The 25,663-nt window shown below is 42.3% G+C and overlaps 2 protein-coding genes and 1 long non-coding RNA gene across 5 annotated transcripts; 2 read left to right on the forward strand and 1 right to left on the reverse strand.

Moving 5' to 3' along the window:
* The first annotated feature begins 189 nt into the window (after nucleotides 1-189).
* Nucleotides 190-6,918, forward strand: ABHD10 (abhydrolase domain containing 10, depalmitoylase). Its single transcript, XM_082219782.1, has 5 exons — nucleotides 190-343; nucleotides 2,628-2,811; nucleotides 3,032-3,143; nucleotides 4,281-4,418; nucleotides 5,624-6,918. The coding sequence occupies exons 1-5, from the start codon at nucleotides 244-246 to the stop codon at nucleotides 5,957-5,959; spliced, it is 870 nt and encodes a 289-aa protein (XP_082075908.1). The 5' UTR covers nucleotides 190-243; the 3' UTR covers nucleotides 5,960-6,918.
* Nucleotides 6,919-10,869: 3,951 nt separating this feature from the next.
* Nucleotides 10,870-15,025, reverse strand: LOC309531874. 2 transcript variants are annotated; one of them, XR_014219501.1, is made up of 3 exons: nucleotides 14,624-15,025; nucleotides 13,402-13,562; nucleotides 10,870-12,514 (listed from the first exon to the last, which is right to left on the reverse strand). It is a non-coding gene; the product is annotated as an uncharacterized lncRNA (long non-coding RNA). The 2 variants fall into 2 exon arrangements; XR_014219502.1 differs by lacking the exon at nucleotides 14,624-15,025 and having other exon boundaries at nucleotides 13,402-14,235.
* A 76-nt stretch (nucleotides 15,026-15,101) lies between these two features.
* Nucleotides 15,102-25,561, forward strand: TAGLN3 (transgelin 3). Of its 2 annotated transcripts, none has more exons than XM_082221626.1 (5): nucleotides 15,102-15,207; nucleotides 15,925-16,106; nucleotides 17,138-17,312; nucleotides 23,109-23,211; nucleotides 25,014-25,561. In XM_082221626.1, exons 2-5 carry the CDS (start codon nucleotides 15,927-15,929, stop codon nucleotides 25,153-25,155), a joined length of 600 nt encoding a protein of 199 aa, XP_082077752.1. In that variant the 5' UTR covers nucleotides 15,102-15,207; nucleotides 15,925-15,926; the 3' UTR covers nucleotides 25,156-25,561. The 2 variants fall into 2 exon arrangements, with proteins under 2 accessions (XP_082077752.1, XP_082077751.1); XM_082221625.1 differs by lacking the exon at nucleotides 15,102-15,207 and adding an exon at nucleotides 15,229-15,584.
* The last annotated feature ends 102 nt before the right edge of the window (nucleotides 25,562-25,663 follow it).

Below are 25,663 nucleotides of genomic sequence, written 5' to 3' on the forward strand. Positions count from 1 at the left end.
ACAGCAAAATCCTGCCCGCTTCCAAGCCCAGCTTCCACTTCCTAGCGGCTCTCCTCACCTTAGCGCGCCTTTCCCGCGCTTCCCACAGAACTCCCCCCCCCGCGGGCTTTTCGAGCATGCGTAGTCTAAAACCGACAGGCTCCACCCACCACTTCCTGGCTAGGCGCATGCGCACTCGCTTCCTCGCCGAGCGGCCCGAGGGGAAGGGGCGTGCGCTCCCTCGCGCGTCTGCGCTGCAGGGCGATGGCGGGGGCGGCGAGAATCCTGTGGCGGGAGAGCCGCCGCTGCTGGGGCCCAGAGGCCGCTCGAGCGACGGCGCTGGTGGGCTTCCCTCAGCTGCCGGGTAAGTGCGAGGGGGCGTGGCTCGGCCGGACGGTAGCGCGATGGAAGCGCCATTCCGCCTCCTCCTCCGCCGCCTCTTCTTCTTCGCGTGGGTTCCTGCCGAGGCTTCACGCGGGCGAGGCTCCAGGTGTTGTCGGACTCCATTTCCCCTCAGCCCTGTGGCGAAGGATCATGGGAGTTGTAGTCCGGCAACTGGCGGGCCGCCAATCTCCCCCCCCCCCCAATCCACGTCCTTGCTGGGTCAGGAAATGGCTAGTCGGGCATCCTCTCTCACGGTGGCCGCCCAGGTCAGCGAGCAGGATTCAGAAGCGCCTCTGGCTCCAAACAGTAGCCTTCATAGCTGTCAACTTTTCCCTTTTATTGCGAGGAATCCTATTCGGAATAAGGGAAACGTTGACAGCTATAGTAGCCATCGTGGCCGCCAGTGGTCCTCATGAATTCGGCCTTTTTTTTTAAGCCACCCAAATTGATGGCCATCACTGCCTCGTGCCTGCCCAGCCAGAGGCGGACTACAAAGGCTGCCCTTGTGGTGAGAAAAAGGTAGGAAGAGAAAGAGAAGTGGGCAGCCATGAGGCTTTAAAGAAAGTCACTCCAGATTGAACACTGTTGTGTCATTTCTGTGTGGCCACTCGCATTGTGGGAGACAGTTGGCCACACCCAATTCCCACTGCACTGTTTTGTTTTCACAAGGACATGTGAGTCCCTGGAATTGCAGTGTAGCCCTGGGGCAGACAAAGCCTCCCTTCCTTCTGCCCAAGAAATCACACTCTACCATAAAGTTGATGCAAGCTTGTTTGAAGTAACAATGTTCTTCTCAAGTAGTATCATTTCGAAGTACAGGCCAGAAGACCCGGACCTGCTTAGCTTCAGAAGATGGCTATAATAATTATAATTTATTATTTGTACCCTGCCCATCTGGTTGGGTTTCCCCACCACTCTGGGTGGCTGCCAACAGATTGAAAACAGAATAAAACATCACACATTAAAAACTTCCCTAAACAGGGCTGCCTTCAGATGTCTTCTAAAAGTCAGATAGTTGTTTATTTCCTTGACATCTGATGGGAGGGCGTTCCACAGGGCAGGCACCATTACCAAGAAGACCCCCTGCCTGGTTCCCTGTAACCTAGCATCTCGCAGTGAGGGAAACACCAGAAAGCCCTTAGAGCTGGACCTCAGTGTCCGGACTGAACGATGGGGGTGGAGACACTCCTTTGGGTATACTGGGCCGAGGTCATTTAGGGCTTTAAAGGTCAGCACCAACACCTTGAATTGTGCCCGGAAACGTACTGGGAACCAGTGTAGGTCTTTCAGGACCGGTGTTAAATGGTCTTGGCAGCCACTCCCAGTCATCAGTCTAGCTGCCACATTCTGGATTAATTGTAGTTTCTGGGTCACCTTCAAAGGCAGCCCCATGTAGAGCACATTGCAGTAGTCCAAGCAGGAGCTAACTAGAGTATGTACCACTAGTGAGACAGTCTGCGGGCAGGTAGGGTCTCAGCCTGCATGCCAGATGCAGCTTCAGCTTTGGGTGTGCCCTTGGAATAGGGATCACCGCTAGGGTGCCTGCGAGTGCCCACAGAGGCCTTCCTTTGTGCCCATAGGCTCCTGCCACCACATAGGCTCCGCCGCGACCCGGAAGTAACGGAATGCATTACTTCCGGGTTTCACCGCATGCGCAGATGCTCAAAATGACGTCATGCATGGAAGCGGCAAATCGCGACGCGCAGACGCGGGTTGCATTCGTTTCAGGATGCGAACGGGGCTCTGGAACGGATCCCGTTCGTATCCAGAGGTACCACTGTATACCAGTAAAAATGAGTCTTTCTGTAAAAAAAGAAAAGATTTAAGTAGTCTTACTGACTAGTGATTTAAATCATGATTAAAATCGTGATTTAAATCAATTTGATTTAAATCAAATCCACCGTGATGTTGATGGATGTGTGGAAGGTAAATTTAAAAAATAATGGTTTGTTTATTTTCTGTATATGCGTTAATTCGTTGTATAGTGTTTGTCAAATCAATGCATATAATTTTAAAACATTCATGTGATTCTTATTTCTATGAATATCTACCTCAATAGATGACAATGTTTGCATATGATATGTGTGTTGCACATTCTGGTCTCGATTTGTTTTTGTTTTTTACTTTGAAAACAATAATAGTGAAAAGTTGCAGATAGGACTGTTAGGCAGCTGACATCAGAACACTGCTAGCTTTTCCGAATGATATGTATCAATACTGTCAACAGGCAAAACATACATGGCTTAGAAATGTCTTCTGTTTAGGTTGCAGACAAAAATCCTCACACAGTTTTCTTAGCCGTCCTGATAATCCAAACCTAGCCTATCACAAGCTCAAAGGCAAGAATCCTGGAGTTGTCTTTCTCTCAGGTTTTCTTTCAAATATGAATGGTAACAAGGCACTTGCACTCGAAGACTACTGCAAATCAGTGGGCCACGCTTTTGTAAGGTATGTCTTAGAAGTATATGCTAATTAAATGCAAACACCGTTCAATAAATTACATTGATAAATTATTATTATTCTGAACCTTCTCTAAATGTTAATGAAATGTATTCCAGCTCTTTGTATTGTTAAATGTTTTCCAGACTTTTCATTTTGTGGCCCTGTTGAGTGTCATTTGTGCAAAGCTATGCTTTTATTGAGATCCCTCTCTTGCCTAATTTCACAGGTTTGACTATAGAGGCTGTGGAAGTTCAGAAGGCGATGTTAAAGAATGTACGTTGGGAAAGTGGCGGAAGGATGTACTTTCAGTATTGGATGAACTCACACAAGGACCACAGGTTGACTATGTCTTTATTTTTAAACCTAGCATAAAAATTTCTCTCAGGTACAAGTACAGGGGTTGCTAGTGTGGTGTTCTGCTTCCTGAAATTAAGCTCCCCCCTTTAAAAAAATTGTTTCTGCTGTAGCCAGTAGAATTGGTTGTGCAGGGTTTGTGGTGCCTAAATATCCCCACAGTTCCGAAAAGGTTGGCAGCCCCTGTGAATGTAGTCCAAGCCCTCTTTTGTGAATAAAAGTTGTTGAATATGTTGCCATTTTCAGCCTGTGTAACTTTCAAAGAAGCAAACATATGCAACTAAACAGTTTCACTAGCGCAAGGAGTTTCCGCTCTCCCTGCATATGCCCCAGGGAGAGGAGAGCACCCCTACAACAAATTTAGGGAGCACCCGAGGAGAGCGCGGGAAGTTGCATGGCACAGCTAAAACTCCTTGCACTGGAGGAACTGTCTAACTCAGGGGTCAGCAAACTTTTTTAGCAGGGGGCCAGTCCACTGTCCCTCAGACCTTGTGGGGGGCCGGACTATATTTTGGAAAAAAAATAAATGAACGAATTCCTATGCCCCACAAATAACCCAGAGATGCATTTTAAATAAAAGGACACATTCTAGTCATGTAAAAACACACTGATTCCCAGACCATCTGCGGGCCGGATTTAGAAGGCAATTGCGCCACATCCAGCCCCGGGCCTTCGTTTGCCTACCTATAGTCTAACTGGATATCGCTCACATTCCCAGATTTGCACAATGCTGCTGGGAATCTGGCTTCTGGTTGATAACATTTTCTGGGTAATTGTTGTTCATGAGACAATTGAGTAAAACTGCTTTTTAAAAAAGTTCATTTGAGAGCATATTTAAGTATGTGTGTTACACAGCTCTAAAATAAAGTTTTAAAATATGTTTAGAGCAATAGAGCCAACATGTTTAAACCACCCAAGAACTATGCTAAGTAATAACAGCCCCCCGAGCTACTGATTGAATTTCAGAAGGTACAGGACTGCAAATGTGCTTGCCATGTCAACTGGTGTTCATATTCTCCTGGACAGTCCTCATACCTTTATCTCCTGACTCTTTTTGTTTATGGTGGCGCAGTTGATTAACGAGCATGCAATAAACTAACTAATACTGGTCTCACATTAAGATTTTAGTTGGTTCCAGTTTGGGCGGATGGTTGATGCTTCATGCTGCAATTGCTCGTCCAGAGAAGGTGGCTGCACTAGTTGGAGTAGCTGCAGCGGCAGACTATCTAGTATCAACTTATCAACAGCTTCCTGTAGAGGTAAGGAGGAATAATAAGGCTTTCCTGACCAAAATAGGCACTTTTTTCATGTAGAAGTTGTGTTCTGTCTTAAGAGTACACAGTGTATGTCAGACAGAAAAAGCACCACAGAAAACAATTCTTCCAACTTTTGCAAGCCTCTTGAGGATTGTCAAATAAACACTTGACATTTTTAGGATGCCTTCGCTAATTTTTTAAGTAGCCCTCTTTTTTGTACGTTTTACTTCACTACTTAAAAGGCTTCTGTTATTATAGACAGCATGTGTGTAGAGAAATGTCACTTATATGACTGGGCAACAGCTGATTGGTCCTGTGGCATTGACAGTACAGGGTCCTACAGGGTTCCATCGTGTCCCCCAGGCTCTTAAAGGAGTTCTCATTGGGGCAGAGCTTCAGCAGTAGCCTCCTGGCAGGTGCATCACTGGCACTTTCTGTGACGGTGGATTTGACAGTGAGGTTGGGGTTCACAGGTATTGTCAACAGCAACGTTAGATTGGCTGTGCCGGTGTGTTTGTGTTGCCACAACCTTAGCATCAGCGATGCTGTTTCTGGGAGGTCTATTGCTGAGGCTCCACCCACTGAGCAAGGCTCTCCTAAGCTATTTAACATCTCTATAAAGCTGATGAATAACATTATCTGAACCCTGTCTAAGAATCTGGGTTTGTTCACTTTCCAACTGTTGCAGATTGTAACTTGTTAACTTTCCCAACTAGATCACAGCGGGAATTATTAAGAATAGATCTGGTCCTTTGCACCTTCACTTGAATATTCTGCTTTGAGTTTTATTTCTTCTGCTGGTGCTTGGTGTGACAAGTCCTGAAAATGGTTTTTGGATGTATTGATAACTGAAGAATCTTCATAGTGCATTGACAGCAGAATCAGGCTTTGTCCTTCCTAGTTTTTTGTAGCCCTTTTTCTTAACCAGCACACAACAGCAGGTTTAGCTTGTAACAGTTATTTGCTTGATAAAAGCACTACTTTACATGTGGCCTATCCCAGCTGTGAAAAAGATTTGCTTTGAACTTCCTCTCCTACTCTTGGTGTTCCTTGATGATTCAAGTCCATAATTATGTGATGGTGAGGTGCTGATATCAGTTAACACTTGGAGAAACTCACCTTAGGATGGAGAGTGACTTTCAGGTCCTGCCTTGGGAGTTTAGTTTGTAATAGATATATATAGATAGATATATGTTTTTACTTCCTAGCAAAAAATGGAAATTGAAGAAAAAGGTGAATGGAAGGTGCCAACCAAGCACAATGAAGAAGGGGTTTATTCTGTGCCATATGGACTCATCCAGGAAGCAGAAAATCACTGTGTGTTAACTAGCCCTCTTCCCATAAAATGCCCTGTGAGGCTTATCCATGGCATAAAAGATGAGGATGTCCCGTGGGAGACTTCTATGAAGATTGCAGAACGCGTTGTTAGCACAGATGTGGATATTATTCTCCGCAAAGCTGGTCACCATCGGATGAAAGAGAAGGAAGATATCAAACTTATCATATACACAGTGGAAGACTTAATTGAGGAGCTCAGCACTTAGCATGAATTCCCTAATGAGAGAAGCAAAGGAAGTTTACATGGGCTCTGTTGCTCAGTCGGGGCAGCAGGACATTTCAGAGGGTAACTTGGAGCCCTACCATGGTTTCCTTGCTTAGTTTTCTTCTCTTTTTTGTAAATATTCTTAACGATGCATTTGCACAAATAATAATGTGAAGAAAATGCTGCTGTTTAAACCCTTCTGCTCAATGCAAATCACCACTGACCCTTTTATGCAACATACATTTCCTATATTTTTGTACCCAGGTATTTTTGTGCCAATGATTACTACTTGCAGTACGGTGTGACTTTTTCACCCTTTTGTACACGTTAAAAATAAATATGCATTGTAAAGTTTTTCCACTTGAGTTGTGAAATATAACTTGACAAGTCAAACTTTCTAGAAATGTACCTGAAATATATGTGCAATGTTTGTTATTTATAGCATGAATGAATGCACCTGGTTTTCATAGTGTAGAGAGAATGTAAGGAGAAAGCATGCTTAATATTGAATTATTTAAAATGGGTTTCAATTATTGATGTACTTCCTATAAAGGAGTTACATGCCACTGGAATTGTTCCTTATTATTTTTCAACTCAGTCACCAAAGGAAAAGCAAAAACAATTATCTTTCCACCAAAGAAGGAACATATGTTGGGGGAATTTCACATTCAGAAGCCTAAACACAACCGGAAATTACAGTGAATGGGGCTTGATTCCAGCTGTGTGTAGTGCCTAGTATTTAAGTGTGCTTTACATGTAAACAAGTCAAAGATTTCTGTTCCTTTTTGATAAACGTCCGTGGGTAGTCTGCCAAAGAAGATCAGATTTGTAATGTGGACTTTTGTGTAATTTCACAAGCCTGATCTTGTGGTTGTCAATTCTTCCATTTGCCAGTGGTGAGGATTGTCAGGCTTTCCAAAACAGAAGACCTAGTTTGCAAATAAAATTCTGTTATAGGAATTGCTCTGTGCTAGTTATAAGATTGTTACTAGAGAATACCGTTAGACATGTAGTCTTGAGGAAGCCATTCACCATTGAATCCTAAGGTTAACATTTCTCACAGTTCTTGGTTTTTGACTACACAACGTATCCTTTCTTAGGTGAGGGGAAACAGGTCTTTTATCATTCATTTCTAATAAAAAAAATTATATAAAGTTCATTATAATATTAAAAGATTTATACTTGAAGCCACATTTCTGCAGCAGAAAGGCAGTATTACTAGATCATGCAACTAAAGGTTCAAATGTGGGATGACCTATTCTGTTGTAATTCTTGGTTATAATTGAAAACCTTAACAGTTGGTTCATGTTGCTGGTTATTGCAGGTAGAATTGCCCTGACTGTATGGCATTTCTTCAAAGGATATGCTCCCTGTGCACACAGAGGGCCGCTTTACTGGATTTTACCAGTGTGTGAAATGCAGAAAAGTAAAACTTTTCCTGAATAATATATGGAAGAAATAAGTTTAAATTATGGTGTGGTTTGTTTTGCAGCATTTAACCAGATCTTACATTAAGTTCTTACATGTGGAAACCCTACCATCTCAGAAGGTGCTATTCCCGCTGAGACTCTTCAACAATTGGAGTTCAGTGGTGCACCTTAAGGATTCGCAGCACAGCATTTCACATCTCTAGGGAGGAGGATGCCTTTAATTGCAAGGTTGCAAACGTAGTTTTTCAACTTGAGAATGTGATGCTACATGTCAACACAAGCCTGGGTGACCTGAGTTTGAACCTGTCAAATAACATAAGCATAAGTTTGTATGCTGAGGACATTTATTATTATTATTTCTGAGTACTTGATATGAAAACTGTTGCTGATAATTTCTATATTAGGCTACAGCCAGTTAATACTTCTGAGGTACAAGAAAAAGTTAATACTTCTGAGGTACAAGAAAAAGCCCTTTATGCAATTGAAGAGTTGCCTTTTTCAATTTGGGTAGATTTAGTATCAGCTCTTGGTCTCTTCTATTTTGCTGTTGTGTATCTCCACAGCTACTTGTGCTGGTGAGAGGTTGGAGCATAGAGAATGGTCCCATACTATAGAAAGTCAATGATAAAACAGTTATCTCAAATTTGTACTAAAAGAAATGCCATATATATGGAAGTGCATGTGTAGTAGAAACTTGTTTTAGGTGCTAGAAATTAATCCACCGAATGGACTTTGAAAGGAATTAAATGACGCTGCCTAAACTACAACCTGAATTGAACTGTAGTGACAAAAAGTAGCTCTTCATTAACATTCTTATGCAATTATTCAGTACATTTAATAATAAAAAAGAGGTGCTGTTCTGAAGTGTGTTTTTATACAATATATGACACTATCCAACAAGACAATTGAATGGCTTATCTATAAAGAGTTTTGAGTGGGATGTTTTACTCTTCAAGCAGCTAAACCACTGCAGGACTTTGTCCTCTGAATTTCTTTCCTCCATGACTTACAACATGCTTACAATTTTCATACAGTGGTGCCCCGCAAGACGAAATTAATTCGTTCCGCAATTTTTGTCGTCTAGCGAATTTTTCGTCTTGCGAAGCACGAAATCCCATAGGAATGCATTGAAAATCAATTAATGCGTTCCTATGGTCAAAAAAAGTCCAAATAAAGCCAAATTTGGTACAACAACAGTTTATTAACTGCTCTTTAAAGTCACACATACTGTAAAGAGCAGTTCAAAAATTTAAGGGAAAATAAATTAACTTTATAAACAAAACATGTCTTTGTTTTTAGTCAAAGAAAAAAAGTCGCGAGACGTTTTCGTCTTGCGAAGCAAGCCCATAGGGGAAATTCGTCTTGCGAGGCAAATCGTGAACGGAAAAAACTTTCGTCTAGCGAGTTTTTTGTATTGCGAGGCATTCGTCTTGCGGGGTACCACTGTAGTAGCTTTTCTGGATTAGTCGAATAGCCATGCTAAAATTTACTCTGGTGCAGAGTGTAAAGGAGTGGAATGCCCTTCGTAGTGTATATGTAATGCTCATGACTGGACCATTGAACCAACAGTAAGAAAAAGGTCAGCTGATCACTTACTATGGGCCTGGAGTATGGCTGTGCTTTTCATACTTCTCTTGGAAGCAAGTTCAGTGGCAAACTGAGGCAGCACTGGTTGCTTATTCCACTATAAAATGTTACTGAGTAACCAAATCACCTTGTTCCAAAGGTGTAGATCTAATCTTATCCTCCTGATAGTATGTTGATTTTTGCTTGCCTATATATCAGTTCCTTCAGGAAATTCAGATCCTAAAGTGGTTTAGATTCTATATGCTGATTATCAGCAATAGTTCTTCCCTGCAGCTTTATAATCCGAACGACTACAGCAGGGGAAGGGGAGAGGACAGTGAAGCAAAATTGGACAATTTTTTTTTCATAAAACTACATAAATGTTTATTGAAAAGGTGCAAGAGACAATTCTAGGAGTGAAGAAACCAGCTGGCATTTCATCCCAGCGAATATGAGAGTGGACATGGTCAAAGCTTACTGCAGTCAATACTGCTGAATATATTCTTTTCTTCGTTAGAAATAAAGCTTGAAATTAAAAATGCATTTTGAATTAACATGACTTTTAAGAATCCTTGTGTAATGATTCCAGTGTTGTGCAGTAGCTAAAAAGGTGATACTTAACATCTATGAGTCAGTTTTTGTAGGAAGCTGCTACCTCACAATCATATCCTTATATAAACTAGTGGCATAATACTAGCTTGCTTTACTTTGTATTAGTGAGAGAGGAATGTGAGATCCCTGTTGGACTTCATCAAAGGCCTATTGAATTCAGCATCCTTTTCTCTACCGTGGCCAACCAGTTGCCTGAGAAATGCACATAAGCAGGAAATGAGGGCAACGTATATGGAGCATGTAAAAGCTGTTGTGTAAACCCAATTATTACAGCCTTTTGACCCAGGATCAGACATGCTGTGAAACAGTAGTTTCAAGAAGCAGAAGCAAAAAGGAGTGTGATGCCTTCCTTTCTGTCATTAAAACAGCTGGAATGAAACTTATGCTGTTTTGACCTCACCTCAGATGTCATCATGTCCAAAGCTATAGTTCTTCTGCTGTGTGATTTGAAAAATTGGCCATTACTGACTTGTTTTAGGACATCTGTACTTAAAATAGAAATGAATTATCTGTTTGAATTTTTTTCCTACATCTGAGCAAAGGAAGATGACTTTAAGGGCAGATATTTCTCACAACTGCAGTGTTAAATTTCTTTTAACATTCATGGTCAATAAAGACAATCCTGTTCTAATCGCCAGGTTTCAATTAATTTGAAATGCCTCTTGCTGTGACAGGTTTGATTAGGTTTGTAGTACTAAAACTCTTCATTATTGTCCCCCCCTACAGATTTGTCTGGGAAATAAAACAGCCCCAGCTGTCATGAACGAAATAAGCTGGGAACGTGTATGGGGAAATGGGTGGAATTTGATTTGAACAGTTAGAAGGCTGATTGAGATGCAATGTATATTTCATAGATGCTCAGCTCAGTTTCTATATTCTGCCGCAACCATTGTACTTCTTTTATTGTTTTAAAATTTGGAGTTTAAGAGTTCTTATTTTAAATATAGTATTCTCATATTGATGATACCAAACTCAGTGGAGTAGCCGCTGCTGCTGGAGACAGAAACAGGATTCAGGTTGACCCAAACAGATTGGAGAACTGTGCCAAAACTAACAAAATGAATTTCAGTAGTGACAAATGAAAGGTTTTACACTTAGGTAGGACATCTGGCTTTCCAGTAGTACATATGAAAAGGATCTAGTGATCTTAGTAGACCACAAACTAATGATGCAGCAGCAAAAAAAGAAGCCAATGCTATTCTAGGCTGTATCAGCCTAGTTTCCCAATTAATTTTGATGCACTGAGCTGATTTTGTTCTGCTGTTAACATGCTGCCAAAGCTTCCAGTGACACTTATGGGGCATTTGGTTTTTTGGTGTGTGTGGTGTTTGAGAATGTTGGTATTTTATATGAATTTCATTGGTATAATGTACATACACTTATGCTTTTATACGTAAATTGCTTGTAGACCATGGAAGGTAACAAGCAACTAATAAATCTAAGAAATAAATCTAGGTGCCTGATGAAATCAGTCATGCAGATATTCACAGCTTTGTCTGGTGACTGAGAGTTCTGCACACGTGAGGGGCATCTGGGCTCCGTCTTTGTTCTTCAACGGCTGTCTGCTATACCATATGGCAACCCCTTTCTGAAACTGAGGAGACTTGCAAAAGCAGTTCATGATTGGGCATGGGTGTGCCTGCTGTTCAAAGAAACAATGGCAGTCAAAAAGCCTTAAAACCATACCTAGGCCACAGGGTGTATTTAATGGGGCTCTATGGAGCAAAACCCATATTTTGAATTTACTGTGTTGGTTTTAGCGGAGTGTGAAGCAGTAACATTTTTCATTCCCCTTGATTTACACATCCAAGTCCCCACTGGCTTTTTCTCTTTAAGATACTAGATCACTGTAATGCCTGCTCAGTTTCCAAGGGAAGCAGGAGGAATCACCAGTTGGACCACATGACCTCTTACCATGTCCTTTGGAAGACTGGGGACAAGGTTGGTTGCTGACTCATGGTACCACAATCAATATGGGGAAATAGGTGGCGTTCTTTGTTTTTCAGGCATCAGCTTGCAACTGTCTCGTTTTCTTGTCTATGCAGTTTTATGCTGTAGCAGCTTATATAATCAGGTGGCCCTTGTGAATTTGAAACCAATGCATTCAGGGTTCAAGTGTGCCAGTTTACTTCTGTGTATATTGGCCATGTGTATTTATCAGGGTCATTTCCCACCATATTTTCTCCTACATTTTAAGATGCTCCCCCCCCCAAAAAAAAAATAGGAGTAAAATATTTATCATTTCAAAAGCCTGGTGTGTTTTTTGTTTTAACTCACCCTAACCTTAGGAATTGTACAACTGCTATTCATAGCACCTCCAGGGCAGGGGGGGTGTTTTCAGATCTTGACCTGCTTCCTGCCCTGTAATTTCTATGCTAATTCTGCCTACATAATTTCCTGTGACCTGGTGACATTCACTATACCATCCTGCCTTTGTATTAAAGAAGTCACAGTTCTTGAAAGCGCATGTGATATCATCAATGGATTTCAAAGATGCATATTTGACTGTGGGCACTAAGATGTCTGAACAATCCTTCTGGTCTTACTGAAAAACTCTTGACATGAACGGCTTGTCTGAAGCCCAATTTTTCAATAAAACTATATTGGACTATATTGCATCTGTTGTTTGCGCTTTCTCCATCTGTCTACTAAGCAGAAAATAGTGCCCATTGTGTACCCATGGGAACAGTTTTCAATGGCTGATTTTGATTATGCACTGCATGAGGAAAGAGTGACTATGAAATAAGCACATGCTAAAACATACCGTGCTTATCTACATTAGAGTACCGTTTTTTGTGTGCATTGCCAGAATCGTTTAATTTTTATTCAAGTATGCCAGAATTCAGAATTCTTCTTTTCTTCCCCTGTCACCAATATACAGCCACTTTTATAAAAGTCACGTTCTGTTTCCTCCTTCTTTTTTAAAGTACACATTCAGTATGTCTGGCCTTGGGAGGAAAAGAAAGTAGCATTTCAGCTTGGAACATTGATTTGCAGAGGCTCCACACTCCACTTAGCATCAGCACTGGTTAAAGAACTACAAATCTCATCATCCCTGGCTGTTGGCCCTGCTTCCTGCAGCTGCCTGGAGTTAATAATTCAGAACTTTTGGAGGGTCAAAGGTCCTCCACACGTGCCATGGAGCCCTCTCCACCAAGAGAGAGAGTGCTCTTTCCTTGAACATAGGAAACTGTCTTACACTGAGTCTGACCACTGGTCCATCTAGCTCAGTATTGTCTACACGGAGAGCAAGTGGCTCTCTAGCGTTTTAGGCCCTACCTGGACATGGCAAGGATTGAACTCGGGACTTATTGCATGCAAGGAACTCTACCACTGAGATGTGTCCCTTCCAAATGCATATTGTAAGTATTTTTATTTATCTGTTAAATTTGTATACCACCCTTCACCCAAAGATCACAGGGCAGTTCGCAACGTAAAAGATAAGGTGATGGCTATTCATTTGTTGACTACAATCCTTACAGTGTGACTCATCCTGTTGGAAGTGGATCTGAAGTGACACTGCCATGTTCTAGAGTTGTATGAATTAATTCAAAGGAAATGCAGTGCATTAAAATCCCCTTTGTCTTACAGGGATAGTAGAATAATAGACCCTCTTCATAGCTTTCTTTTCCAGAACAAAAAAATTGAATTTTATCAGTATATGCAACCTAGCTGTTTGTACACAATTGAGGCAGTACTTAAAAAAATATATATCCACAGATGCCTCATTTCTTTATCACAAACCGCATGCTGTGTGTGCAGTAGGATGAGCTCTAAGAGAGCTGAGTTACATAAGAATTTTTTTCAGGCGACTTATTTAAAAATAAATACATACCAGTACACAATATGAAAATCTTGCAGGGAAATCAGGTCACCCACTGAATTTTTCATGTATTCAAGTCAAGCCAGGAGAGTCTGAGAATTATATAAACCAGAGAGCTCACGTCTTGAGTATCTGAACAGTCGGGAATGTGTGGAACAGGCTTGGCCGCAAATCTGAAAAGATGCAACATAGAATGACTATATATGAAGTACATGACGGCAGTTCTCTCGAGTGGCATGGAAAGGAGGGAGAAGGAAACATGATCAGGATACTCATGTGACAAACCTTTTGCTGGACTCGGGGCCAGCCCTAGCATTAGGCAGAGTGAGATAGCTGAGTCATCCCAATGGCAGATACTGTGTTTGTGTAGAAGTGGAAACCCCCAACCATTTCGCCTGAAGATGCTGACCTTTTCCTTCTGTTGAAGGACAGAGTTTCAATTGCCAGGCTGGTGGGCTTCTGTAAGTGAATAGGAGGTGCTGCCTTGTCCTTCGCTTCAGGACTGGATATCTGAATGCTTTCCCCATAGGCAAGGGAGGAAAACACACATACCTACAAAATGGATGTTGTGGGGAAGAGTTCTTCCTTTGCTAATTTTGCATGGCAGGAGCTTTCAAAACATATATGGGAGCCTTCAAAGCATCATTCCCCAAGCTTTCATCTGAACCAGTATAAGCCAACGTTTTGGTGTGAAGTTGGTGTAATGCCTGCAATGCAAGCAATAGAATGAGATCCTCTGGTCTAAGTTCAGCAGGCACAAGCCATGGTGTTGTCAAAGGCCATTGAATAATGAGCTGGTACTATAGATATGCAGGACGCGGGTGGCACTGTGGGTTAAACCACAGAGCCTAGGACTTGCTGATCAGAAAGTTGGTTCGAATCCTCGCGATGGGGTGAGCTCCTATTGCTTGGTCCCAGCTCCTGCCAACCTAGCAGTTCGAAAGCACATCAAAGTGCAAGTAGATAAATAGGTACCACTCTGGCGGGAAGGTAAACAGCATTTCCATGTGCTGTTCTGGTTCGCCAGAAGCGGCTTAGTCATGCTGGCCATATGACTGTATGCCGGCTCCCTCGGCCAATAAAGCGAGATGAGCGCCGCAACCCCAGAGTCGGCCACGACTGGTCTTAACTGTCAGGGGTCCCTTTACCTTTACTATAGATAAGCAGAACTGAGGTGGTTAGGTATCATGAAATGCAAAGAAATTGCTAGCTATTTGAATTACTATTATCATACCATTACATTTGCAGACAGAGATGCTGGTGGGCTATTCTTCCTCAGCTGCCAAAACAACTTGTCCATTTGATGTCCTGGCCTTCGGTACCATGCATCTTGCCTTTGGGGTTGGAGCGCCATTTGCTGTCTCAGCTCAGGCAGCAAAGCATCTTGGGCTGGTCCTGAACAGCTGTTGTTGTGACCCACCATGCACCTTTGCTTGCTACCCTCAGCTCTGCATAAGACAAAGCTTGCTTAGTCAGAACTGGAAAAGTTCTAGACTTTTAAAGAATGTGGAATATTCTGTCCGGCACTGCATTGCAGGGAATTGGGGTGGAGAACTCTGTCCTCCTCTGAGATGGCATTTAGCTGCTTAGCTTTCTTATTTCCATTCAAGCAGATTAAAATAGTCGCCTTCTTTCAATTTACACTGATGATTTTTGCTGTTTATTGACAATACATCTTTGCTGCTCTGTTCCATGCATTTTCTGCAGGTTTGTCTTGGGTTTAAAGAAGCCAACAGCGAACGGATGTAATCGGGAGAGTATTTTTAATAGCAATCTTCTTGGGCACCATGACAACGGCTGCAGCATAAGAACGTAGAAGTGAGTACCGAAGCCTAGAATACAAGGAGTGACAGCAGCAGAAGTGTGTGCAGAGGAGCAGGCTGCAGAGGATTGAGATGAATAGGGATCCTTTTCTGGCCATGACAGAGTAGGAGGGCCTCTTTAATAGCTCTTAGCAACGCCCCTGCTTTGACCCTCCTCATCTGTGAGGAAAATCAAATCAATACAGCCTTCTTCAGATCACGATGCTCCCACAGCAGCAGTTCCAGGAGCAGCAGAGCATCGCAGCAGCCTTCGACTCTTCATAAATTTTACCAACATTTCTTGCTTCGATGGTCTCTGCATTTCTGGACCCAGATCACTGCTGAAAATCACCAGATCACCTGCGTCACTGAAAGGCTATTCCAAGTTGTCCTGTAATAGACCTTTTTTTTTCTTTTTGGCCTTCTTTTTGCTTTTAATTCCTTTGGATTTGCTGGCAATTGCAATGTTAATATGAAATGCTTACATCTCTTCCTAGCAACGACAGAAATTTCACTTGCAGCTGAAATGTCAGCTTTGATGATTTCATGCAAGCACACACAAACCCTTTACTGGCATCACAATTTATGAGGCTTTTGGTTTTGATTTTTTTGTAATGCATTTGGGATTGTGTAGTAATCCCTTTCCAGGATGTTCAGAATAGATGCTGGGTAATAGATGCTCAGCACTTTGCACCTCTTGCAAATTAAATAAAGTGGTTTTTCTTCTTCCTAGAGATGGCCAATAGAGGACCCAGCTATGGTTTAAGCCGAGAAGTCCAGGAAAAAATCGAACAGAAATATGACACAGAACTGGAGAGTCGGCTGGTGGACTGGATTATCATACAGTGTGGTGAAAACACAGAGCATCCCCCTCCAGGAAGGCAACATTTCCAGAAATGGTTAATGGATGGAACAGTAAGTAATAGTCTGATAATAATAATAACGTGTGCTTTAAGATTTGCTCCTTAACTTTTGCCCTCCGCAGCTCCTTTGGAGAAAGCTAATCAATTACCTTGGACAGTGTTTCCCCACTCCCCACCTCCAGCAACAACCCTACTTCCATATAAACCCTGTAGAAATCATTAGGTAACAAAGTGATACTTAGGGATTGGAATTTAACTTGACATTTTACCAAGAGTATCAGTTTCATTTCTAAACTGTTTTTCTCTTTTAGGACAATTAAAATATTTAAAACAATTGCTTATTATGATCAGGAGGTTTTAGAAACAATAGCCAGTATATGTGCATAGAGACAAATGGGCAGATTATATAATTCGGTAACTATTTCTCTGACAATTAGAAGAAGAACAGATTTCCTTTTTTTTTTTAGCCGAGCTTTTAATACCAGGTTTATCTTCTTTAGAAACCAGTCAGTGTTGGTTTTTAAAAAGAAAAGTAAAAGTAAAATGTGCTTATGCTACATTCCTGATCTGTTTTTGTAAACATCCTGAAGACTTTAAATGACATGTTGGATTTTTATTTTTTTTAACCAAATAAGCACAAAGATGCTGTCCTTTGCCCTGGAGATATAAGACATGGCAAATTATTGAGCCTCTGTCATTGTGTTTTTAACAGTATACCAAATGGAAGCACTTACAGTTGGACTGCAGCTACCGTTTTGCTCTCCCACACAACTGTCAATTGTTATGTAACCTTTAGCGAATGATTTGATTTTGTCCGCCTGAGTACATCCATGCATGTTTGGTCCAGCTGCAGAAATGGAAGCTTTGGCTTGCATTTTTTTTTAAAAAAACTTATTTGCTTCTAACACATTCAGAATTATTCTCAGTTGTTATTTGATTTGATTTTTGAGAAGATTTCCTTCCGTGAGTGGCACCAGAGCACCCACACCATAAAATCAATAGCGTGTACATGTTGTCTTTAGTCAGCTGGAACTAATTGATTTTCCCCCCTCTTCATTTCTGCTTCTATCTTTAATCTCCCAGCTGCTGTGCAAGTTAATAAACAGTTTACATCCCAAGGGGAAAGAACCCATTCCAAAGATCACAGAATCAAAGATGGCTTTCAAGCAAATGGAGCAAATTTCCCAATTCTTGAAAGCGGCAGAACTCTATGGAATACGAACAACAGATATTTTCCAGACAGTGGATTTATGGGAAGGTACCAATATCCATTTATATGAGCTTTTATTGAAGGGACAATTGCCTTCTTTATATTACACTACTTAGACTGATGCTAATCATGTGCGTCTCTAGGGTTGAAATTCCCTGATGTCATTATCTTTCTCTTCTGTTTCTGTTGTGTCACAACCATGTTTTCCCCAGCTTGTTATCTTCTCTGAGAGATTTTATATTTTTTCCAGGAGTTTATGACATCTTTTGTACTAATCCATAACTGAAAAATATATACTTTGATGGAAACCTATCAAATCTAAGGGAAAGGGTAGTTTCTATAGAAGGTTCAGCAGAAACTGTGGTAATATCCAATTTTCACTATGAACAGTATTCCCACAACAGTGTCCATTTTCATGCTTGAGTGAGGCGGTTATCTAAAGTAACCTAGTCAGGGCAAACTGTTGGATTGGGCCGGGCTTGGACCTACATGGTCTTACTCCATCGCTGGAAGATGGGGCAATTCCCAGCTAGCATTTAGGCCAAAGATAGGGAGACTATGGCCCTCCATTGTTGAATTCCAATTCCCATCAGCCCCAATCAGCATGGTCCACAATAAGGTTTCTGAAGGAACACGGTCTCATTTCTTTGCTGCTGTTATGCTCTGGAGTTAAAGCATGCTCCTAAATGCCAGGGGACATCTAGTAACCTTGAATGTTCATACCCACACGGGAAATATCCACTAGCAAAGTACAGGACTTCTTTTAACAACTTATAGATCAACCACTAATCCTCTTCTTGCCAATATCAAGCCCAAACTGTTAAGCATGTTGTCCATCACTTTCTAGAAGGCCCATAGCTCTGTTGTAGATCAACTGCTTTGCATGTAGAAAGTTCTGAGTTCAGTCCTCAGCATCTTCAGATATGAGCTGGGAAAGACTTCTTGTTTGAAACCCTGGAGAGCTGTTGCCAGTCAGTGCAGCCAATATTAAGCAAGATGGGTCATTGGATCTGACTCAATAGAAGACAGCATCATGTGTTCCTACCATGAACAACATGTGTGCATTTTGAAGATGTTTGCCCAACTGTATGATCATATTATAACTCAGAAACTCAAAGGAAGAGAGTTGTACGTAGTCATGTACAGCATATAGAGAATTCTTGAACTAAATTTTGCTAACGCTTTAAGCTTTGATCAGAATTTTGGGTTAGGAGATAGGATTCAGAGTCATTTGCGATTTAGGCTGCAATCCAAACCTCCCTTCCCTTTGCCGGTGGGGTTGTATGGAGCAGCGAAACCACCACCACATCTGTAGTTGTAGTCCTGCAATGCACAGTGGGTGGGGAGCAGGCAGATCACTGAAGCAGTCTGGGAGTTGGTGCAGCGATCAGGTCCTAAGCCATTGCAGGACAGCAATGGAATCAGCTCAGGGTCCAATCCATCCAGGGTCCACACTGGCTCAGTTTCTGTCAGTCACCCACGGAATGCCTTCTTTTAAGGCTTTCAACTGGCTCCCACCAGCAGGAATTTTGCCAGCGGCCTACCCACCAGCTGACACATCCAGCAGGTGATAGGAGGCTGGGACATCTCTGTTCATTTCAACCTCAGTCAGTGGGGCGCAAGGAGGAGATGCAGTGTTTTAGCCACTAGTGTTTTGCTTGTTTTCTGAGCTCAAGATTGCAACATCTTTCATTTTCACAATCTGATTCAACAATTTCCCTTCATCTTTGATTTGTTTTCCCTTCCTAAAACTCTCTCTCTCTTTGGAGGACTAGAGTTAGCGTCAACCCATGTGATGATGTGAATCCACTTTACACAACAAGTTGTTTCCCAGAACCTCTACTGGGTGTCTACGTATGTACACCTTCCAGAAAAGTAGCCATGTTAAAATCTTTTCACGCATGACATTTTTCTCACATGGAGCTAATCCCTGTGTAAGAAAAAGCATGCATGCAGCAGCTGTCTAATTTGTGTACATGATTCAAGACAAAAACACAAATCAGTTTTCACAACCAACTCATTCTTCCGTTTTCTTTGGTTTTGATTATTTTCTATTTCTTAGTCCTACGTAGCAATCAACAAACCATCCACTTCCCCTCCTTTCTGTTCATTCTGTGTTTTAAATTAGATTATGAGCCTGCAGGCTCGTCTAACCCATTTACTGTGACTTTTGCATCCATGGTCCTTTTATAGATATGTAATGACGATAATGGCCAGGAAGGCTTGAGACAGTGTCAGCTGAAAGCCCTGAAGAATGTGACTACTAGCTCTCAGGGGAGAAGGCTGAAGCAAGCTCTTCTTCCTGTGGCTGAAGTCCATTCTTGGGCTTACTTACACATTGCCAAAAAAAAAAAAAAGGCAAATTGCATGTGCTAATTTATATGTATTTGCAAATAATGACTATAATTTACACAGAAATACAATACTAAAATAGGATAAATAGGTGGCCCGTTTGCCTGCTTGGTCCAGGTGCTAAATATTGATGAGAAACTTCAAGGATGCTGCTCTCCTCCCTTCGTGTAGGATCTTTATCTGTAAGCTGAACTTGGACCAAACTTGGACCTCCTCAAAGAGAGGATTGTGTTCTGTAAAGTAAGACATATGGCCCACCCTCTCATTTCCCTTTGCCTCCATGGGGCAAGATTGGGAGTAATCCTACAGGAAGCTGGTGAAAAACATGCAGGTGTAAAATAAGCTCACATAAAGTAGCACCATATCCAAACTGCATTCAGCAATGGAGCTGCTGCTGCTGCTACTCTGCCAAACCCTGGCAGAAGGGAGCCATTAAAACTGTGTTCTGTGCCAGGTTGCCTGATGACATGACTGAGTGGAACAGGCTTAGGATCCAGCCTTGGTCTGCTCTCTCTGGTGCTTCCTCTACCATGACCTTGGAGTGTCCCTTTCTGGGGACTTGCACTGGCCTCAGATCAGTGAGCTTCACCTCATTTGAGACGGGCAAGTTACGCCAGCATATCTTTGACTGAGCCAAGGTTGGAAATTTAATGTCAGCTGAGCCTGGCTGAGCAAATGGACACAGAATGTAGAGAGCTGAATTTAACATTCAGAAAATGGGTAAATGGGAGAGCTAAAATTGATGGATTTGCCTATCCCTGATTATAATTATTATAAGGGACACTGGTGGCACTGTGGTCTAAACCACTGAGCCTTGGGCTTGCTGATCAGAAGGTCGGCAGTTCGAATCCTTGCAACGGGGTGAGCTCCCGTTGCTCGGTCCCAGCTCCTGCCCACCAAGCAGTTTGAAAGCACATCAAAGTGCAAGTAAATAAATAAATAGGCACTGCTCTGGTGGGAAGATAAACGGTGTTTCCATGCGCTGCTCTGGTTCGCTAGAAGTGGCTTAGTCATGCTGGCCACATGACCTGGAAGCTGTACGCCGGCTCCTTCGGCCTATAGAGCGAGATGAGTGCCACAACCCCAGAGTTGTCCGCGACTGGACCTAACGGTCAGGGGTCCCTAATTATAGAACAGGGGTAGGGAACCTGTAACCCTCCATATAGTGGTGGGCGCCAACTACCATAAGCCCCAGTCAGCATGGCCAAGCATCATCAGATGATGATAGCTGCAGTCCAGCCATGTCTGGAGAGTCACAGGTCCCCCAGCCCTGTAAGAAAAGCTTAGAACAGAACTTGAAGAGCCTGGATGTATTGATTCATCATTCGTTGATCAGTTGTTCTGAGTTCCTGAACTGTACTGAGATCAACTGCTTGGGACAGCCATTTTCAAGCCATGATTTCCAGTGTGCTATAGCAGAATGCAGGGCTGGAAAAGGCTTCTGCTTGGGCCCTTTGCAGGAGTTTAAAATATGTGTATGTTTCTGGAACATTGTGGGTGCAGGCTCCACTCTGTGTGTTCATTAAAGCACCTGTGCTCCTGTTCATTCAACAATAGAAGATGTGTTGGATGGAATGAGGAGCTTGTTGCTATGATGCTCTCCCCTCCATATTTCTGGTACGTGTTTTGTGTTTGTGTTTTATGTTTATTACATTTATACACCACACTTTCTTCCAAGGAGCTCAAGGTGGTCTACATGGGTCTCTTCCTTCCCATTTCATCCCTACAACACCCCTGTGAGGAAGGTTAGGCTGAGAGACGGTGACCAGCCCAAGCTCACCCAGCGAGCTTCATGGCTGAGTGGGGATTCAGTTTGGGGCTGAGATTAAGAAATCACTTAGGAATTTACGGTTGGGGTGAGATTTGATCTAAGACACCTTCCCAGTTTAAAGCTCAGACTCTTGGCTCCCACACCAGCCTAATTGATCAATTGATTGTATTTCTATGCTGTTTTCGATTCAAACAAATCCTCAAACTGCTTGCAAACAGCAAATAACAATAACAGAACAGAACCTCACAAGTACAGCATAAATCATATAATCTAATTAACCAATTATTGGTAAAATGACTTCCAATCTGACGCTCTGGCAATCGTCAGCAGGGTTGCATCAGAGCATCCTTGTGCCAGAGCGCTGGACCAAAAAACGAGATATTCCAGGACCCAAACTGAAGCCAGGATTGGCTTCTGTGATCCAGGATAGCCTGCTTAAAATGGGACACTGATATTTGGAAGCATTGTGTGGCTGCAGAATATAGCCATCAATGGCCCTCGCCTCCTACTGTAATGCTGCCTCTTTCTGTTGCCCCTGACCATCTCCCTGCCTTTGTTAAATGAAGATAGCAAAGCTGATTTGCTTTGGGACTGCTGTGAAGATTAATGAGTTGAATGATGTTTCTAACAAGGATTGGTATGAAATCAGTGGCAGCCTATTTCCACAATAAACACAGTCACTTTCCCCTGCAGTAGCTCCAGCAGTGATTTCTCTTTCCACACGCTGCGCTCCATGGTTTTCAATATTGTTGTGCCACTTTAGATTTGAGGTTAAGTGGGGTCACGCATCAGTCTCTCTGCAATTAGGTCAATTTAAGGCCCCATCTGCACTATACAGAGTTCCTTGGGAAGAGGGTTTGACTGTTAAACCTCTTCGGGAATCTTAGCTCTGTGAAGGGAACAGGGCTCTCAGCACCTTTAACAAAAGACAGGATCCAGAATTCTTTGGGAGAGGCACGGTTGTTTAAAGAGGTATGATACAGCTTGAGAGGTATGGTGGAGATGCAGACTAAGACCAAGCTTTGCAAAGGGAAGCATTTTTATGTGGAAGGATTGGCTTGCTAAAATGGGGAGACTGAGGGATCAGTGTAGGGTCTTGTCTTGACACAAGGAAGGGATCTGACTGGTAGTGGAAGGACAATGAGTTCACTGGACATGGAGCAAAGTGTGAGGCATAAGCAGAGAAGGTGTATGAGCGGTCCTAAGTTAAGTGTGCTGTATACAGAGCTATACACAGAATGGGCAGGCCCAGACTTCAGTATTCATAGCTTTAGGAATTAGGGATGAAGGAGAAATTTGATTCAATTCACCTTTAAAGACAAACTTATCTAACTCCAAAAACAATTCATCCTCCAAAATTCACACTTCTCCAAATTTTACAATGTCAGGTAGCATTCACAGAGATGTGCACACTAGTGTAAAGTGTTGGGGGGGATGTATATATTGGTGAAAATAACACCCCAAACTGCACTGTATTGGGGGGAATTGCAGAACTATCCCAGTGTCAACTGCAAACCATGCAGTTTGCAAGGTGAAAGAAGCAGCAGTTCTGGGTTAGGGAAACCCTGATGGTGCCCATGAGACCAGAAGAGAAACAGAAAACATAATGGGATAACAAAGCCTTGGGGATTTCTGGGATTGAACTGGTGTCTACAGAACTGTCAAAACTACAACCGAACAATGTAGCAGTAAAGAATCTCTCTCTTCCTCTGCCTTTCTAGGGAAGGACATGGCTGCTGTACAAAGAACTTTAATGGCTTTGGGCAGTGAAGCTGTCACAAGGGATGACGGATGCTATAGAGGGGATCCAGCCTGGTTTCACAGGTAAGGATCTATAGCTCTTCCCTGGATCCCCTGGGACCATGTTTTGGGTGTAGACTAAATGTGTCAATCAGCACCAAATTCACCATTTACTGAATTCATATTGTCAATCTCTGAGCAGGGTGGTTCCCAAACCTCCATTCCCCCACCCACCCCAATGGGTCACATGAAAATTGCTGAGAGTTTTGGTGGACCTCTTAATTATTTTTCTGTTGTTGTAGGAATTCTAATGCACTGGGAGGTATGGCCTTAAATTGTATTTTTCCTAGGGCTGCTATATGTCCAGAATTTGCTGGACCCTCTTTTTTTTGAGATTTTGCTAAAAAAAAAAAAGGCTCCACAACTTTGGCCATTTTTTTTGAAATATGGCAACCCTAGTTAATGGGTTAACCAGAAGGTTGGTGGTTCAAGCCCATCCAGGGGCATCTGTGGGCAGGATTATTTTTTAGCAAAATCTCAAAAAAAGGAGAAGTTTTTGAGGCATTTTTAGGGAAATTCACCAAAATCTACATTTCCAACATGGGTTGCAATACATCTGGATTTTTCTGGACATTTAAGTCATTTCTGCCTGGGCGCTGTTACAGTCTGCTGAATCCCAGCTACATCTGGGAAATTCCGAACATATGGCAACCCTACATTAACTGACCCATTGCATCATATAATATAGTCATCTAATTGTCCACAGATGATTCTAAACTTCTAAATAAATTTCTAAATTATTTCCCACTGTATTCATATGTGAAACCAGCAGGAGGAGGCGATACTCCAGAGGCTGACTGACTGAATGTTGGGGGTGGAATGAAGGAAGAGTGCTATGAAAAATGGTCATGAAAAGGCTGCTAGAATTATGGCACACGAGGCCCCTTTTCAAATTCTGATAAGCAGTTTCACCCCCCCCTAGGATAATTCCAAAGACATTTGTATTCATAATCAAATAAATGTATTGCATGCTGTGTGCTTTTAAAAATGGAGTCTTTCCTCAAAGTTTTGTTGTATAACCGATTTGTGCAAATTAATTGGCAGCTGTGACTAAATCATCCAGAACCTGCAATGAAACCTTTTTTAAAAAATAAAAAAGCAAGTATACACCAGTGTAAGAGAGCCAACTTTTCTGGACAACTCATTGCAGAGTTGGCATTTTATGGATTTTGTAACACCAGCTCCTGGGACAATGGTGCTCAGTCTTCAACATTCTTGCCTTAATCTAGCAGATCATTTGGGCATCCACTTAAGTGTTTTGCTGGATGGTGGCCAGATTACTTAAGACCTCAGCCATTGGGAAAGCGTTATATTGATTTGGCCATGCTAAAAGATTTTCCCCCTCTATTTTGTGGGCATAGCTAATGCATCAACAGCAACAAACCCAGGAGATCTAGTTTTCTGATCTTTAGGGTGGATGGGAACCTTTCTAAGAAGGATCAGAAGCTGTCTAAACTCTAGAACAGCCTTCCCCAGTCTGCTGCCTTCCAGATACGTTGGGACTCAGCAGTGGCACAATAGTCAGGGATGATGGGAGTTGTAGTCCAATTGAAAACATTTGGAGGACACCAGGCAGGAGGAAGGCTGCTCTAGTAGGAGTCTTTCTCTGATCATGCCCCACTTGCTTTGCCCTTTGCTGTCCTCTGGATGAGAGCTACAGCACTTACTGTACCTGTGTTCCTTTTTAAGGAAAATGAATGCGAGGAATTAAAGCCCAGAACATGTACCACTTTTGATCTGCTTCACCAATCCACCTAAGTGCTCAAAGCGATGTGCAAATGAGAACTAACTTCAGGCTTGTCACATTTACAAATTCGTCTTCACAGGAAAGCACAAAAGAACCGGCGAGGGTTTTCGGAAGAGCAGCTTCGTCAAGGACAGAATGTCATCGGTCTCCAAATGGGGAGCAACAAGGGAGCGTCTCAGTCTGGGATGACGGGATACGGCATGCCAAGACAGATCATATAGGTCACATTCTCCACCTTTAAACACACACTCACACAATCTACAGCATGGCCTGACTGGGGGGAAAAATATAGCTAGTTAATGTTCATGCTAAAAAGAAAAAAAAAATCTGCTTCTAAGTTTTCCCTTCTAAGATTTTTGGATTTCTTTTTCCAGCTGCAACCTTTCAACCTGAAATGTGGACCTGTGTGCTTGATGTGTACCACTTCGCACAGCACATTGATGCCCTGTGATGTTCGTTTCTGAACTATGCAAAGACTGTTTTTCTGTATTTATTTGCAGTTTGTTACCTTCTGTACTTGTGTCTTATTGAACTTGCTCTCTTGCACCTCGGCAATCTTCTTCTCCACTCTACTGGTGAAATAATTTGCTCTTCTAAAAATAAAAATAATTCAGGGGGAAAAAACAATCTGGAAAAAGACTTGCTCTGTAAAGAGAGAAACACAAGGCTTTCTATAGAGCAAAGCCAGGGTCTGATTTAATTTTTCCAATAGGCAAGGAGAGAGAATAT

Source organism: Podarcis vaucheri (assembly GCF_965113315.1).
Source record: "Podarcis vaucheri genome assembly, chromosome: 4".
NCBI classification, from domain to species: domain Eukaryota; kingdom Metazoa; phylum Chordata; class Lepidosauria; order Squamata; family Lacertidae; genus Podarcis; species Podarcis vaucheri.

Excerpts from the sequence above, each read along its gene's own strand:
- TAGLN3 (XM_082221626.1), top strand. The coding sequence starts at position 15,927 with ATGGCCAATAGAGGACCCAGCTATGGTTTAAGCCGAGAAGTCCAGGAA. Across the intron at positions 16,107-17,137 it reads AATGGTTAATGGATGGAACA|CTGCTGTGCAAGTTAATAAA; the intron begins GTAAGTAATAGT and ends TTAATCTCCCAG. Across the intron at positions 17,313-23,108 it reads GACAGTGGATTTATGGGAAG|GGAAGGACATGGCTGCTGTA; the intron begins GTACCAATATCC and ends CTGCCTTTCTAG.
- ABHD10 (XM_082219782.1), top strand. The coding sequence starts at position 244 with ATGGCGGGGGCGGCGAGAATCCTGTGGCGGGAGAGCCGCCGCTGCTGG. Across the intron at positions 344-2,627 it reads GGGCTTCCCTCAGCTGCCGG|GTTGCAGACAAAAATCCTCA; the intron begins GTAAGTGCGAGG and ends TCTTCTGTTTAG. Across the intron at positions 3,144-4,280 it reads AACTCACACAAGGACCACAG|ATTTTAGTTGGTTCCAGTTT; the intron begins GTTGACTATGTC and ends TCTCACATTAAG.